The following is a 16996-nucleotide window of genomic DNA, read 5'->3' as shown; positions in this document are numbered from 1 at the left end:
ATGGAACAAGATAGCAACTTGTTGGAAACAACACATTTTTGATGTGTGCAGTCCAATAAGTGCTGAGGCATGCAGTGAATACCGTTATGTTCTTACTTCACAGATGATTCGAGTAGATGTTGAGAATATTTACTTGATGAAACACAAGTCTGAATTATTGAATGGTTCAAGTAATTTCAGAGTGAAGTAGAAGATCATTGTGACAAGAGGATAAAATGTCTATGATACGATCATAGAGATGAATATCTGAGTTACGAGTTTTGGCACACAATTAAGACATTGTGGAAATTGTTTCGCAATTAATACCGCCTGGAACACCATAATGTGATGGTGTGTCCGAACATCATAGTTGCACCCTATTGGATATGGTGCGTACCATGATGTCTCTTATCGAATTACCACTATCGTTCATGGGTTAGGCATTAGAGACAACCACATTCACTTTAAATAGGGCACCACGTAATTCCGTTGAGATGACACCGTATGAATTATGGTTTAGAGAAACCTAAGTTGTCGTTTCTTAAAAGTTTGGGGCTGCGACGCTTATATGAAAAAGTTTCAGGTTGATAAGCTCGAACCCAAAGCGGATAAAATGCATCTTCATAGGAAACCCAAAACAGTTGGGTATACCTCCTAATTCAGATCCGAAAGCAATATGGATTGTTTCTAGAATCGGGTCCTTTCTCGAGGAAAAGTTTCTCTCGAAAGAATTGAGTGGGAGGATGGTGGAGACTTGATGAGGTTATTGAACCGTCTCTTCAACTAGTGTGTGGCAGGGCACAGGAAGTTGTTCCTGTGGCACCTACACCAATTGAAGTGGAAGCTTATGATATTGATCATGAAACTTCGGATCAAGTCACTACCAAACCTCGTAGGACGACAAGGACACGTACTACTTCGGAGTGGTACGGTGATCCTGTCTTGAAGGTCATGTTGCTAGACAACAATGAACCTACGAGCTATGGAGAAGCAGTGGTGGGCCCGAATTCCGACAAATGGTTAGAAGCCATGAAATCCGAGATAGTATCCATATATCAGAACAAAGCATGGACTTTGATGGACTTGCCCGATGATCGGCAATCCATTGAGATAAATGGATCTTTTAAGAAGAAGACGGACGTGGATGGAAATGTCACCATCCATGAAGCTCGACTTGTGGCAAAGAGTTTTTCACAAGTTCAAGGAGTTGACTACGATGAGATTTTCTCATCCGTAGCGATGCTTAAGTCCGTCGGAATCATGTTAGCATTAGCTTCATTTATGAAATCTGGCAGATGGATGTCAAGACAAGTTTCCTTACTAGTTTTCGTAAGGAAAGGTTGTATGCAATACAATCAGAAAAGTTTTGTCAATCCTGAGGATGCTAAAAGGTATGCTAGCTCCAGCGATCCTTCTAAGGACTGGAGTAAGCATCTCGGAGTTGGAATGTATGCTTTGATGATGATCAAAGATTTTGGGTTTGTACAAAGTTTATGAGAAACTTGTATTTCCAAAGAAGTGAGTGGGAGCACTATAGAATTTCTGATGAGTATATGTTGTTGACATATTGTTGATCAGAAATGACGTAGAATTTCTGGAAAGCATATAGGGTTATTTGAAAGGTGTTTTTCAATAAAAAACCTGGATTAAGCTACTTGAACATTGAGCATCGAGATCTATAAGGATAGATCAAAATGCTTAATAATACTTTCAAATGAGCACATACCTTGACATGATCTTGAAGGTGTTCAAGATGGACCAGTCAAAGAAGGAGTTCTTGCCTGAGTTGTAAGGTACGAAGTTAAGACTTAAAGCTCGACCACGGCAGAATAGAGAGAAAGGACGAAGGTCGTCCCCTATGCTTAAGACGTAGGCTCCTCAGTATGCTATGCTGTGTACCGCACCTGAAGTGTGCCTTGCCATGAGTCAGTCAAGGGGTACAAGAGTGATCCAAGAATGGCTCACAGGACAGCGGTCAAAGTTATCCTTAGTAACTAGTGGACTAAGGAATTTTCTCGATTATGGAGGTGGTAAAAGAGTTCGTCGTAAAGGTTACGACGATGCAAGCTTGACACCTATCCGGATAGCTCTAAGTAGAGAGACCGGATACATATAATGGAGCAATAATTTAGAATAGCTCCAAGTAGAACAGTTGTTTGGAATAGCTCCAAATAGAGCGTGGTAGCTGCATCTAGGAGATGACATAGAGATTTGTAAAGAACACACGGATCTGAAAGGTTCAGACCCGTTGACTAAAACCTCTCTCACAAGCAACATGATCAAACATAAAACTCATTGAGTGTTAATCACATAGTGATGTGAACTAGACTACTGACTCTAGTAAACTCTTGGGTATTAGTCACATGGCGATGTGACCTGTGAGTGTTAATCACATGGCGATGTGAACTAGATTATTGACTCTAGTGCAAGTGGGAGACTGTTGGAAATATGCCCTAGAGGCAATAATAAATAAGTTATTATTATATTTCTTTGTTCATGATAATAGTCTTTTATTCATGCTATAACTGTATTATCCGGAAATCGTAATACACGTGTGAATACATAGACCACAATATGTCCCTAGTGAGCCTCTAGTTGACTAGCTCGTTGTGATCAACAGATAGTCATGGTTTCCTGGCTATGGACATTGGATGTCGTTGATAACGGGATCACATCATTAGGAGAATGATGTGATGGACAAGACCCAATCCTAAGACTAGCACAAAAGATCGTGTAGTTCATTTGCTAGAGCTTTGCCAATGTCAAGTATCTCTTCCTTTGACCATGAGATCGTGTAACTCCTGGATACCGTAGGAGTGCTTTGGGTGTATCAAACGTCACAACGTAACTGGGTGACTATAAAGGTGCACTACAGGTATCTCCGAAAGTATCTATTGTTTTATGCGGATCGAGACTGGGATTTGTCACTCCGTGTAAACGGAGAGGTATCTCTGGGCCCACTCGGTAGGACATCATCATATGCGCAATGTGACCAAGGAGTTGATCACGGGATGATGTGTTACGGAACGAGTAAAGTGACTTGCCGGTAACGAGATTGAACAAGGTATTGGATACCGACGATCGAATCTCGGGCAAGTAAAATACCGCTAGACAAAGGGAATTGAATACGGGATCGATTGAGTCCTTGACATCGTGGTTCATCCGATGAGATCATCGTGGAACATGTGGGAGCCAACATGGGTATCCAGATCCCGCTGTTGGTTATTGACCGGAGAACGTCTCGGTCATGTCTGCATGTCTCCCGAACCCGTAGGGTCTACACACTTAAGGTTCGATGACGCTAGGGTTATAAAGGAAGCTTGTATGTGGTTACCGAATGTTGTTCGGAGTCCCGGATGAGATCCCGGACGTCACGAGGAGTTCCGGAATGGTCCGGAGGTAAAGATTTATATATAGGAAGTCCTGTTTCGGCCATCGAGACAAGTTTCGGGGTCATCGGTATTGTACCGGGACCACCGGAAGGGTCCCGGGGGCCCACCGGGTGGGGCCACCTGCCCCGGGGGGCCACATGGGCTGTAGGGGGTGCGCCTTGGCCTACATGGGCCAAGGGCACCAGCCCCTAGAGGCCCATGCGCCAAGATAAAGGAAAAAGGGGAGAGTCCTAAAGGGGGAAGGCACCTCCGAGGTGCCTTGGGGAGGATGGACTCCTCCCCCCTCCTTAGCCGCACCCCTTTCTTGGAGTAGGGGGCAAGGCTGCGCCTCCCCCTTCTCCCCTGCCCCTATATATAGTGGAGGGGAGGGAGGGCATCCAGACCTGAGCCCTTGGCGCCTCCCTCCCTCCCGTGACACCTCCTCCTCTCCCGTAGGTGCTTGGCGAAGCCCTGCAGGATTGCCACGCTCCTCCATCACCACCACGCCGTTGTGCTGCTGTTGGATGGAGTCTTCCTCAACCTCTCCCTCTCTCCTTGCTGGATCAAGGCGTGGGAGACGTCACCGGGCTGTACGTGTGTTGAACGCGGAGGTGCCGTCCGTTCGGCACTTGATCATCGGTGATCTGAATCACGACGAGTACGACTCCATCAACCCCGTTCACTTGAACGCTTCCGCTTAGCGATCTACAAGGGTATGTAGATGCAAACTCTCCTCTCCTTCTACTCGTTGCTGGTCTCTCCATAGATAGATCTTGGTGACACGTAGGAAAATTTTGAATTTCTGCTACGTTTCCCAACAATATCTTCCCCAAAGGGGGAATTTCGGCAACACATCCTCGTCTCCGCTTGTGGTTACTTCTAACCTTTACTTTCGTTGTATAAGCTTGTTATAACTCCTTAGCTTACACTTGTTGTTGTTGTTGTTGTTGTTGAGCTTGTCATATAGGTTATCCACCTAGTTGCATTTCTAAACAACCTATTTTATTGTTGAGCCTAAAATTTACAAAAGAAGTTAAAAATAGGTAGTCGCCTATTCACCCCCTCTAGTCGACCATACCGATCATCCCCCCCCCCCCCCCCCGGTCCCCCACACAGTCACAACATCACCGTGGACGATGGTAGCATTTGTTGTCGCCGGTCACACTTGTCAATATACACAAATATAGAAGTGGTCGTTGTCGCCGTGCGTTGATGGTGACACGGTCGCGTGGCGATTGTAGCACCTCCGTCGCTCCGCTCGTCGGTCCTAACTCCACACACATGTGGTTGTGGCTGCCTCAACCCCTCGCGTCCTGCTGGTCGCTCCGCATCTCGTCGCTTGTAGAGTCCACATGATAACCCGTTCATATTTGCTTAAAAGGAGAAAGATATCACGTTCGGTTTGGATACCTGGAGTCCACATGATAGTATTTCTCTGAAAATAAACACCAATTTAGCATCGCACATAAGAATATAATGAATGATGGCATTTTTTTAGTATGTTGTACCTTTGGGAGGTATAGAAATGGAGAGAAGTGTTCTAATGCGTGATTCAGGGCCGTGGTGTCATGTGCAGAGCCCGACAACCCGCAACCACAAAAATAAACCTCATGTCAAAGCCGCATATCGCAAGCACATTCTCGAGATGCAATGCCACACCGACATCTATGGTTAACCGCGACATCTGCATGCACTGTAACTGGCACATGTGATCCATCCACGACACCAATAGCGTCTTTAAAATGAGGCCAACAATGTTCTTCTTGAGTCTTTTGATGCTCATAGCTAAAAGTAGGATCTCTCTCAGTTCTTGTTTACTAGTAGCAACAAGCAAATACAAAACGGGCTGAGCGGAGTCGCCGAAAATTCACGGATATGGGTAGCCACTCTGCTCGCCTCACCACGCGAATGGTATGCCGAGATCTAAGGATGTCCCATTTGTCCAAGCAAAGACCATGTCGAAACCAAATCCGGACGACCCGGTGGCGGTACACCGGTGAAAAGTCGTAATTGCTGCTTATTTTTCCTCGTTTAACTAACAATCTCATTCGATCATAATTTGCTGTAGCAAAGATGATGCGCGCAAGGGAATGGTTTAGACCACGGTTAAAAAACGCTAGACGCTCCATCGGGAACACTCGACATACTACGGCTTCCGGCACCCTTTTTTTTCGCTCGTCGACTCGTCGTGATGATGTGAACCTTGCGCCCCAGCCCCTAGGTCCAGTCGAGCGACAGGTGCTCGTCCCTTCGTCACGAAGCAAAGCGAGTAGTAAAATCCCCGTGGTTGATCATACACCAGTGTCAATAGCCTCCCGGTTGCCGCGGTCGAATGAACCCGCACAACGATCATCGAACCGGCGGGATCAGCACGGGGAGCGACAGACGCGGCTCGGCCACGAGGCACGTGCAGGGAGCACGCAGACCAATCCTCCTCCAAAAATATTTTAAACCCCGAGAAACTTCGAACCACAGAACGAGAATCGATGCGTCGCCCCCCAAAAACGGCAAGACCCACACCCACCGCCGCCCGTCTCCCAGCGGCCCCCACACCTCTCCCTGCCCCACCCGCCAGCGAGCAAACCCCCAAACCCCAAACCCCACCCCAGCTCACCGCTCGCACGCCATCCCATCCCATCCCATCCCATCCCATCCCCCTACCTGGCGAAAGCGGAAGAAAAAACAGTTTTCTCGCCGGTCGCTCGCCTGCCGAGATCTCCATCCCACTCAACCCATCCCCAAACGGGCATCGCTTTCCGTCGCTCTCCCGATTTCCGCTCCCCGGTCTCCACATTTCTCCGCCTATTTTTTTCCCTTCCCCCGTGGTCTTTCAAACTCCTCGCCTCTCCCCAGCCAGTCCAGCCCACGTCGGCAGCGCCGCCCAGCCAAACAGGCGCCACTTGGACTCCCCGCCCGCCTGCCCGCCCGCCCGTCCCGCGCCGGCGTCGCCCCAGCCCGTGGCGGGCCCCGCCAGCTGGAGCGCCTCGGCCGTTTCGCTTTCGCTCGCGTGCCGCCCCTGCCTGCCCCCAGATGCGCGTTGGCCTGCGGAGGATAGCGCGGCGGTAGGGCAGGAGTCGGAGGAGGGCGCGGAGGAATGGGGTTCTGGATGGGCCTGGCGATGGGGGTCGCCGCCGGCGTCGCGCTCATCGTCGCCTTCGCCCGCTGCGAGAACTCCCGCGGCGCCCGCCGCCGGAAGCTGGTAAGCGCCCCCGCTCGCCCCCGAATCTCGTCGATGCGCCTCTGTTGCGTTACGTGGGCAGGGGATTGCGGGTGCTCGGGATGGATTGGAGGAATACAGCGTGGCGTACGAGCGGTGAGCCGAAAGCGGGCCCGAATCTGTTCTTGCCTTTTGTGGTGGGGCTGTTCAACTGTTGCCTTCGCGTTAGGTAGCCGGCGCTCGGCATCATCATCCCTGTGTGTCGCCTTGCTTAACTGCGACTGCGTCGGTGTCGGCATAGGTTTTGGCTTATGTGGGTCGCAACTCGCTACCACGCTCTGCTCGCAGCTTGTTACAATCGTACAGTAGCATTTTATTTTGTCACATAGTACTACATTAGCTTGTAGTAGGGCAGTACTACTCATTTTGGGGCCCTCGATTTTTCCCAGCAGATAATCCCAATGGCAAGTGCTCCTGGGCATGCCCTATGGTTCGTGTAGTTACAGTGTTGGCCACTCCCTTTCACCGTGCATATGACAGTTAAGCCAGGCCAGTTTTAGTCCATGGGGTCACTTGTATATCACCTTTTATGTTGTTGTTGAAGAAATTGCATGTTCTGTTGGCATTGTCGCCCAAATTTGAGCAGAGTACTTGAACCCAGGTAGTGGAATGTCCATCCACTTGCACTTCCCCACCCAGCTGAGATAGGCCTTCATGTCCATCATAAACTTGGAACCCTTCCCTCTGTGACTGAATTTCCGGGTTGCAGCCATACCTGAATTAACAGGAATTTTTGCTGGTTATTGTGCAGGCTGCCACGGTTGCCACTTTCTCTAAAATGACGGTCGAAGATTCACGCAAGTTACTTCCAGGTACCCTGTACCCATCCTGGGTTGTTTTCTCTACGCAGCAAAAGGTATACACACTTCTTTAGCAATCTCTGGTTAGCTCTCCTTCACACTATAGGTGAATGATCATGTATTCATGCGTGCAATTATGCAGTTAAAATGGCTGAATGAGGAGCTCAACAAAATATGGCCCTTTGTGAATGAGGTATGCATCTCTTTCCATGTATCCTGATACCATCACCAGAATTCTTTTTATTTTGCTTCTTTTGTAAACACATCTTCTTCAGCATCTTCTTCTCTGGTCATCTGTTGTTGCAGGCAGCATCAGAACTCATCAAAGCCTCCGTTGAGCCTGTTCTTGAACAATATAGGCCAGTGGTCTTTGCTGCCCTCACGTTCTCAAAACTCACTCTTGGTACTGTTGCACCGCAGTTTACTGGTAGGTAGATTCAAACTACCTCTCACCATTTCCTCTATCTTGTTATATTCTTGATGACATGGAACTCACTCTTTATTGTTGCCAGCATTTTTCTGTTCGCGGATTTCGTTGACCAAGATTTTCATGCTTTATGCAATAGTATGACACCAGCAAATGAGACATTAACCCCTTAGGTCTGCTGGTTCTGCATATTAGATTGTATACATGGTGTTTGCCCATACTTTGTAATAGTACTATAGTAGTAAAACTGTTTTGAGGCCTTGAGGGTGTGGATGAATACTATTTTGGATGCACAAGACTCTATCAATAAATAAATTTCATCCTAATGGAAATAAGGTTTTTTAATGATCTTTATGCTGTTCATTTAAGGTGCTCCACTCCACGCATCCATTGAAAATGCTACTTTCTGTAAAAAAAAGTAGTTATATTGTGATGAGTTTGAAGTAGTTCCTTCAGTTCTGTGGTGCTTCATTTTAGTTTCATTTCATCTAGCCTGACCCAGTGTACCCTACTCATCTTGGTGCAGGTATTTCAATCATTGAGAGTAATGAAGAAGGTATTGTTATGGAGCTAGAGATGAATTGGGATGCCAATCCAAGTATCATATTGGATGTAAAAACTAGACTTGGGGTGGCATTACCAATACAGGTGATCTATTTCATGTCTTTGTCTTTGGTCATGTTGTATGAAACTATGAATTGATGGAATATGCGCACTGAATCATAATCACTGAACTGACATTTTATTTTTAGACCAATTAAATTATGAAATAGTCGTCTTATACATATCTAACAAGTAAGAAGTAGTCAAGTAGGTAAAAGGTTGTTAATCAGATTCTACTCTGGTTTACTCTTGATCGACCAAGGGGGTCGTATGGTGTTAGTTCATCAGCCAACTCATTAGTTTCTGCAGTGCAAAATTTTACGTGTAATTTGTGCATGACATGCAAACATTTACATGCAATTTGTGCATGACATTTTGAGTTGCGAGGGTTCATGTGCTTCGGTTGGATAGTGATAGTGTTAATCCTTAAAACTTCAACCAATTACCATATCATGTATTGCATACGCCAAAATGAACCTTATCACTTCTTCCATAGTTCTAAGATTCTCCTGCCATATAGGTGAAGGACATCGGCTTCACGGGAGTTTTCCGCTTGATTTTCAAACCGCTGGTTGAACAACTGCCTTGCTTTGGAGCTGTTTGTTTTTCTCTAAGACAGAAGGTTAATTTGTTCCCCATCATTGTTTTTCTCTCGTTGCCGTAGCTATTTCTTCGTTTGCCTCCTTACTATTTTTTCTCTCCTATAAAATTGTTAGAAAAAACTGGATTTCAAACTGAAGGTCATTGGTGGTGATATTTCTGCTATTCCTGGAATTTCAGCTGCTCTTGAGGTTTGGCTATACGCTTGTGTTTCATAGCAGAGAGTTGGAATTTGCACATCCTATTGTTGAGTTTGTTGATACAATATCCTTAATCCTTTTACAGGAAACTATAAAAAATGCTATTGAAGACTCAATAACATGGCCAGTAAGGAAAGTCATTCCTATAGTACCTGGGGACTACAGGTGAGTACTAGTTAATTCCTGGTTACATAATAGTACATTTAAAGAAAATCAGTGTCACTAAATCACAGTGGAATGACTATAATGATTGTGTACCAGTGATCTGGAGCTGAAGCCTGTGGGTACATTGGAAGTCAAGCTTGTGCAAGCTAGAGATTTGACAAACAAGGATCTGATAGGAAAATCGGATCCTTTTGCCACTTTATATATCCGACCATTGCCAGACAAAACCAAGAGAAGTAAAACAATTGTAAGTCTACTAAATCCATTCCTTGTTTGGGCACTTTGCCTTTTGGGGATTCCTACTAACTTTTGTCATCAACTTCACAGAACAATGATCTCAATCCCATTTGGAATGAACACTTTGAGTTTATTGTTGAAGATGCTGATACTCAGAGCGTGACAGTCAAGATTTATGATGATGATGGTATTCAGGAATCTGATCTGATTGGCTGTGCTCAAGTTAGCCTGAAGGATCTTCAACCTGGCAAAGTGAAGGATGTCTGGCTGAAGCTTGTAAAAGATTTGGAGATTCAAAGAGACAGGAAAGATCGTGGTCAGGTGAGCCCAGTTCTCCTGGAGAAAACTTTTTTTGCTTTCCTGGAATCTGAACTGATTGACCCTCAAAATAGCTTTAGCTTTCCATATTATCATTTTTCATGGGGCATATTGCAAAATTGGGTACATAACCTTCTTGTTTCGTTGTAACCTTTTGTTTGGCATGACCCCAACAGGTGCACCTTGAGCTAGTCTATTATCCATATAACATGAAGGATGAGACTCCAAATCCTTTTAAACAACATTTTTCGATGACTTCCTTAGAGAGGACAATGACAACTAATGGAAATGGATCAGCGAGCAAAGATTATGGCAGGTTGTCATCAAGGAAGAGAAAGGAAATTATCCTGCGAGGGGTTCTCCAAGTAACTGTGATATCTGGTGAAGATCTGCCAGCAATGGATATGAATGGGAAGTCTGACCCATATGTTGTAGTTTCTCTCAAGAAAACAAAAACCAAGCACAAGACAAGGGTAATTTCTTTCAGATATACATCATTGCCAGTTTTAAAATAGTATAATATCATAGTGTTAATTTTCAATGATTTTGCAATGTTGGTCTCTGTTAGCTACTCCCTCCGTTCCTAAATATAGGGTGTATAGTTTTTGGCACGGAAATTAAAGAACGCACGTGGAGGAACAATTTCACAAGTTTTTGGGCGAGATTACACCCGACTAATTGGCATGAGAAAATAGAGGAGCTTGCTTAATGTATGAAAATGTAATAAAATTCCTAAACAAATTATACAAACGAGTGATGCAACGCAATACACCTTATATTTTGGGTTTTTTCTAAAAAATCTATACACCTTATATCAAGGAACGGAGGGAGTATATAATGTGTTACCATTAAGAATTTGCTTTAGTTAAAGCATGCCTTCACTGTTCCTGTCATGTGCTGACCTCAGGTTGTGAATGAAAGCTTGAACCCTGTTTGGAATCAAACTTTTGACTTCGTTGTCGAAGATGGCTTACATGACATGCTCATGCTGGAAGTTTATGATCACGACACTTTCAGTAGAGTAAGTTCCATCGAAGCTTTCATCGTAATGCTGTCCGAGTACTTTTTCAACTGTGATGTGGTTTCATGTTTGCATAGCAACTGTTAACTCTGGTTTCTGCAGGATTACATGGGGCGGTGCATCCTGACCTTAACTAAGGTTTTGATCGAAGAGGATTACACCGACAGCTTCCCGTTGCAGGGAGCAAAGACCGGGAGGCTGAAGTTGCATCTGAAGTGGTCGCCGCAATCAATCATGCGTGATTCGGGAGAAGCAGCTTAACTTTCAGACCATTCAAGTATATGCGCCTCTGGTTTCAGTGGGTGGATATTGGGCTGACTGTTGGCCATGCTTGGCTTTCTTTTCTGAAAACAAGCTGGGGTTCGGTCATCATTTTTCAGGTGTAAATTGTCTCCATCGTTTCGTCGCAGCAGAGTGTCATGGTGTCGATAGATTGAATTCTGCAATGGCAGTGACAGTGACCAAACCGTGTTTAAATTCCTTGTAACGGCATGCTTCAAAGCGCGTCTGTAAATGCAGTAGAAACAAATTCAGCTATTGTGGACAATCGTGGGTATCACTCATGAGGATCAATCCTTGTTCTTGGATGCAAAATCATGCCGTGTTTTCGGTGCCGGATCACGGTTTGTAGAAAGTCTCTGTTGATTGGCTCATAGCTGCTATCGTTGTCTGAAGTTAACATGCTGAAAGGATACAGTTAAGGCCACTGTCATTCCTAGAGGTACTCCCTCCATTCCAAATTACTCGTCGTAGAAATGGATGTATCTAGAACTAAAATACATATCTAGATATATCCATTTCTGTGACGAGTGATTTGGAGTGGAGGGAGTAAGAAATAGGAGCCAGCAGTAGGGGCGGCGCTAGGGGTATTCTTGGGTCTTCATGTGAATACCCGTGATTTTTACAAAACAGTGTTGATTCTGGTAAAATAGTGACAATTTTAAAAAAATAACAATGATTTTAACAATATGAATATACATGAATACCCGGTTGCAAATTTCTGGAGCCGCCACTGGCCAGCAGTAGTACAGCGGATACTCCTATGATCTGCTAAGTAGCAGGATCTTTTGCTAAAAGAAAAGACAAACCAACGGAATCTAAAGGAGAATCTGTACTAGCTTGTACTACTAGGATGAAACAAAGTGCCGGAGACCTCCCGCTCCTTTCAGTTCCAGACCACCAACGAACGGCCGCTGCAAACTCAATAGAGAAATCTCTCGACGGAGCTTTGGTCAACGGACTCATTGTACCGAACACCAAAAATGTTTGTTTGTAAACATCCCATTACGGCCAAGGCGGCAGAAGGGATGAGCGCACGAGCATCCCAGGGTTGCCTCCTTGGGAAGATGCGCTCCGCGGTTTTGGACGGTACCGCCGGAGACGGCCGCCCAGCTCCGACGGGAGCATCCATCCTCGTTCCTTCCTTCCATCACTGGAGATAAAACAGGCTTCTGCAACCCTAAGCAATAGATTCCCTCCGCCTTTGGACGTATTAAAACTCCTTTCGTTTTTATGTACTTCACATATTAGGTTTGTCTAAAGTTTGTCTAAAGTCAAACTTTATATATTTTTAACAAATTTGTAGAAAAATATATATACTAACATATACACCACCAAATATATATCATTAGATTCATCATTGAATATATATTTTCACATCATATAAATTTGTTACTGTAAATGATCATATTGTTTTCTATAAACTTGATCAAAGTTTTATAAAGTTTGACTTTAGTCAAAGCTAATATGCGAAGTAAACAAAAACGAAGAGACTATTTGATGAGGAATCACCAATCAGTTTGGGCTATGGTAGCGGACACGGCGTGATAATTAATAATAGTGCCTAAGAGAGGAGACAAAAACACACTACGAAGGAGAATGAATGAATGAATGAACGAGGGCTAGTGATAGGACGGGCAAGAGTACTTTGCTGCTTTGTCCACGTCGTTAATCCGACGACCTACCCAAAGTTCTAAGGGTAACTCCAATGCGGATCACTAAATCGCCCGTAATTGTCTTGATTGGACGCTGCTAGAAGGCGATTAGGAATGCTGCAAATGAGGGGGTCTTGTACTAGTAGACACGCACATGATGGTAGTGTTGTCTGTCGTTGTGGTCGACGGCAGTTGGGCCTGACAAGGTTAATGTGTGGATCTCTTTTGAAGTTGGACGGTGAAAGATAGTGATGGTGGATTCTCGAGTGTGTGCATGCGGTGCGCGCTTAGGGTCTTCTAAAACAGTTAGTGTGTTCGGCTCGCTGTGGGGCGGCTTTGGTGAGGCCACCAAGAAAGATGGTGTGTGTTGGTGCGGTCAGGGCACATCATCAAGCTAGCAGGTGTAGTGACATGGAGAATTTTTGTCCAAAAGACCACCTGCATAGTTGAATTGCCAAAAAAAACCACCTTTAAAACAGATTGACAAAAAGGACCAGCTGCAGCGTGGCGGCAGGTGCGCCAGCCGACACGTGGCACCTGCCGCCACAGACGCCGGCGGCAGCACCCGCCGCCACGGGCGCAGGCAGCGGCCTAGGCTTAACAGGTTTTGCCGTCCGCGAGTCAGCTGCAACGGGACGGACCGGAGCGGTGAGCCATGCCGCCACGCAGCAAGGCGGCAGCTACTGAGGCTGCACGCACCGCGGCAGGCTAGATGGGCCCTGCCGCCACGGCCCGAGGCGGCATCCGTTGCGTGGCAGCGGCGCCCTGTGCGCGGTGGTCATGCCACTTTGTTTAATCGGCGCCACAAGCGCAAGCGCAGGGCAGAGATACCGTCGGGCTGGGCTATTTTTTTTTTCTTTTTTGACGAACTGGGCTATTGTTCAGTGTAGCCGCGTACGTACGGCGGATTGACTCGAGTCATACGAACGGCGACTGGAAGAAAATAGCTCTATCCATTTAGCCAAGTGCTAGTTTCTCCAAGTTGGTATATCCATTTACCGCAAGGCGGGCCGGAAGAAAATAGCTCTATCCATTTACCGCAGGGACTAGCTACAGTACGCACTAGCTGCCGCCTTTGGCAGTGGCGGCATGGCCCACCTGGTCTGTCTCGGCGCCCGCGCAGCAGCAGTAGCTGCAGCCTTGCTGCGTGGCGGTCCGTTCCGTTGGAGTTGACGCGAGAAAACCGGTTAAGCCCGGGCTGCCGCCTGCGCCCGTGGCGGCAGGGGCTGCGGCAGGCGCCACGTGTCGGCTGGCGCACCTGCCGCCATGCTGCAGGTGGTCTTTTTTGTCAATGTGTTTTAGAGGTAGTCTTTTTTGACAATTCAACTTGATAGGTGGTCCTTTTGGACAAAAAATCGTGACATAGGTCATTAAAAAGGTGATTTTGGTTTGATATATTTATTTGTTCTTGTCATACTTTATTGAATAATTTAATAAAAATGACTGTATGCATCGTTTGATGCAGAGGTCAGGGATTATCGCTTTTTTCAAAAAAGAACTATTTGGAGAGGTTTGACCAAAATCGATTAGCAATGGAGGCATGATCCAATAGTCACAGCCACATGACAATTGGTCAAGGACATGTGTTTGAAAATTCCATTTGATTCGGTCATGAACTATGGCCTTCGTACATTACATTACTACTTTGTCGTTGTTAATTGAGCAGTCAGTCATCGGGAACGAGTCCGGGCTAGATTGGTAGCGGACACGATCGACGCGTTAACAATGCATAGGAGAGGAGACAAAAACATACTCTACACCGTAGAGGAATGAACGAGTGTTAGTGACAGGACGGGCGAAAGTACTTTGCTGCTTTGCCCGTGTCGTTAACCCGGCGATCTATAAGCACAAACCCAAGTCCAAATTCCTAAACCGTGTGGATTCGCTGGACTCTTGTTGGATCGTTGTCGTGTCTGTGCGAGCGCTCCACCTGGAGTGCCGTACTGCGGCGCACAAGGTGTATCGTCCAGAGGCCTGGGGACGGCGGTGCTGCCGTCGAGTAAACGAACTTGACGCATCTTTGCAGGCTCACGCGCCCCACGTTTCCTCGATTTGGAAGTGTCACTTAGAGCACATAAAATTTTCTCTAGAGGACTTTGCAAATCTGGCTACTCAAACGTCCACAGACGCTGACCGATCAAGCTATAAATTTGCCTGCTCACAAACGGACACATCAATTATGATATCCCGAATCCATATAAACTCATACAACTACGTCGATGCATTACACACATCGTTCGGCTACTCCATCACTACTAGCATGCCATTAGACTATCAAAATTTAGCATATTTGGCTATAGTGGAGATCATCCACGACTGCCCTTGCCGTCCTTCTCGCGGAAGTACCCATCGAAGACGTGGTAGAGATCAAGCCGGATCTGCTCATCACCGGAGCTGTCCTCGCCGTTGCTATCCTCCTTCTCTTCCCTCAGTGGCAGTCAGGCTATGGCACGGACCGTCCGATTCTGCTCTCGGGCGAGGGCGCACGTGTTCCTCCGCAGCCATTTCTTCACAACGCAAGCGCGGATGGTTTCCTCCTCTGTGGTGCCCGTGTCTTCGCATCAGCCGCCTCCGCCGCGATACGGGCCTCGGCGGCCCTTATCCTTTCCTTCCCGGCGGGCACACCGGTCTAGGTGGGACTCATAGTCCGCCCGATCAGTGATGGGGAAGGAGAGTTTTTCCGGCTGCTGGGACCGTGATGATCCAGCCCCAGAGGACCCAAGCGTTCGTTGAGCCCACGTTATGGAGTCGCGCCGGACAAATCCTGTCGTCGGCCGGGCGCTATCCTCCCGGGAGCGGCGGAATGCAATGCGGACCGCCATTGCCTCCTCCAACCTGCACGGAATGACATTCCAGTCGACGGATCCGGACTGGTCGGAGTCAGATCAGCTGCCCGCCATGTCTGAGATGGCAGAAAAGTGCCGGAGGTGAGCTTGGGTGGCGGATGGAGTGGAGTGTGAAGTGGCTAGGGTTTGGTCCGGCGAGCGGATATGTTGAATATATGTGGGGTGGGATGGGCCAGCGAGGGCCCCGTCCGACGTGGCCGACGCGCCCCGATATTCACCTGTTTTTTAGGCTGGATATGAGGGGTGCCGGTCACCCCTGATGTTTGCGGCCTGTTTAGACGTGCGTCTGGGACTCTGGGTCAAAATTTCGTGATCGGTCAGTAACCGACCGGCCCGCTCGATCGTATGAGACGGGTTTTGGGCGCCTGGCTGTCGATGCTCTTATACTGTAACAAACCGAGAGATCATTGGGTAATTTTCCCTTTTGCAATTGCAAAGATGACGACACATGAATGCATATGCATCATCACTTCCACTAATAAAAGAACACATCATCACCGATGCAGGCACACCGGACGTACGTATACACGCCCATGAAGATGAAAGTGCGTCTCCTAATCACCGCTAAATTTGACAGGGATTCTCATCGGACGTATCGTCTGAGTGTGTGTCTACGTGAACACTGTCATTTGAACTCTAGCTAGCGGACAGGAGTAGAACACGACTCTACAATCTCACCAAGAGGTAGTTCTTCTCAGCAAGGGTACCGTATTTGCTTTCAAGCAATGCTGCACCCGTGTCCGATGTGGAATTGCTAGGCATCTACCACTAGCCTTTGGTTATCACCGCACTCTCATCAGCACACATGTTCACACATGGGGTGGCAAATCACCCCCTACCGTATACACCGGATGCTTTTTTTCACCGCACTACACTTTCGTCGTGCCACTTTGGTCTCCCGTATGCCGTATCTATGTACCTCCGTCCACGTCCCGATCGGGCCGAGACATCTGTCGGCGTTCTCCAGGCAGAGCGCGGACAAGAGCACTAGTAAACCGCCTTACTTTCTCCGGGCCAAATGATGATGATTTCACCGGTAGCCTCCCGGAATATTCAGCCGGATTCCGACTGCAAAACGCACCATCAGTGACGGAAGTTGCCTCCAAATTGCCAAAGGACACAAACGGAGCTTGTCGCTGGCGCAATTGATTAACGCCCAAGTTGGCACAAGAGCCACGCCGAACAGAGGGACGAAACCTGGCAAACAAAAGTGGTTGCCTCGGACCGGCCGGGCACCGTGTGACGGACAGGCGGACGCCCAATGGGACACCTCCGGCC

At 47.1% G+C, this 16996-nt stretch overlaps 1 protein-coding gene across 1 annotated transcript; it reads left to right on the top strand.

Moving 5' to 3' along the window:
- The first annotated feature begins 6067 nt into the window (after window positions 1-6067).
- Window positions 6068-11572, top strand: LOC123190800 (synaptotagmin-5). The gene is made up of 13 exons (XM_044603522.1): window positions 6068-6549; window positions 7319-7423; window positions 7510-7560; window positions 7674-7794; window positions 8321-8442; window positions 8918-9019; window positions 9114-9188; window positions 9283-9362; window positions 9459-9609; window positions 9690-9920; window positions 10094-10390; window positions 10825-10938; window positions 11041-11572. The coding sequence occupies exons 1-13, from the start codon at window positions 6445-6447 to the stop codon at window positions 11197-11199; spliced, it is 1713 nt and encodes a 570-aa protein (XP_044459457.1). The 5' UTR covers window positions 6068-6444; the 3' UTR covers window positions 11200-11572.
- The last annotated feature ends 5424 nt before the right edge of the window (window positions 11573-16996 follow it).

Source organism: Triticum aestivum, chromosome 2A (genome assembly GCF_018294505.1).
Source record: "Triticum aestivum cultivar Chinese Spring chromosome 2A, IWGSC CS RefSeq v2.1, whole genome shotgun sequence".
Classification (NCBI taxonomy): Eukaryota; Viridiplantae; Streptophyta; class Magnoliopsida; order Poales; family Poaceae; genus Triticum; species Triticum aestivum.
The sequence above is the reverse complement of the archived record's forward strand: the minus strand, read 5'-3'. Positions and strand labels throughout refer to the sequence as shown.

Coding starts and splice junctions, on each gene's coding strand:
- LOC123190800 (XM_044603522.1), top strand. CDS start 6,445: ATGGGGTTCTGGATGGGCCTGGCGATGGGGGTCGCCGCCGGCGTCGCG. Junction 8,443..8,917: donor GGGTGGCATTACCAATACAG/GTGATCTATTTC, acceptor CCTGCCATATAG/GTGAAGGACATCGGCTTCAC. Junction 9,363..9,458: donor ATAGTACCTGGGGACTACAG/GTGAGTACTAGT, acceptor ATTGTGTACCAG/TGATCTGGAGCTGAAGCCTG.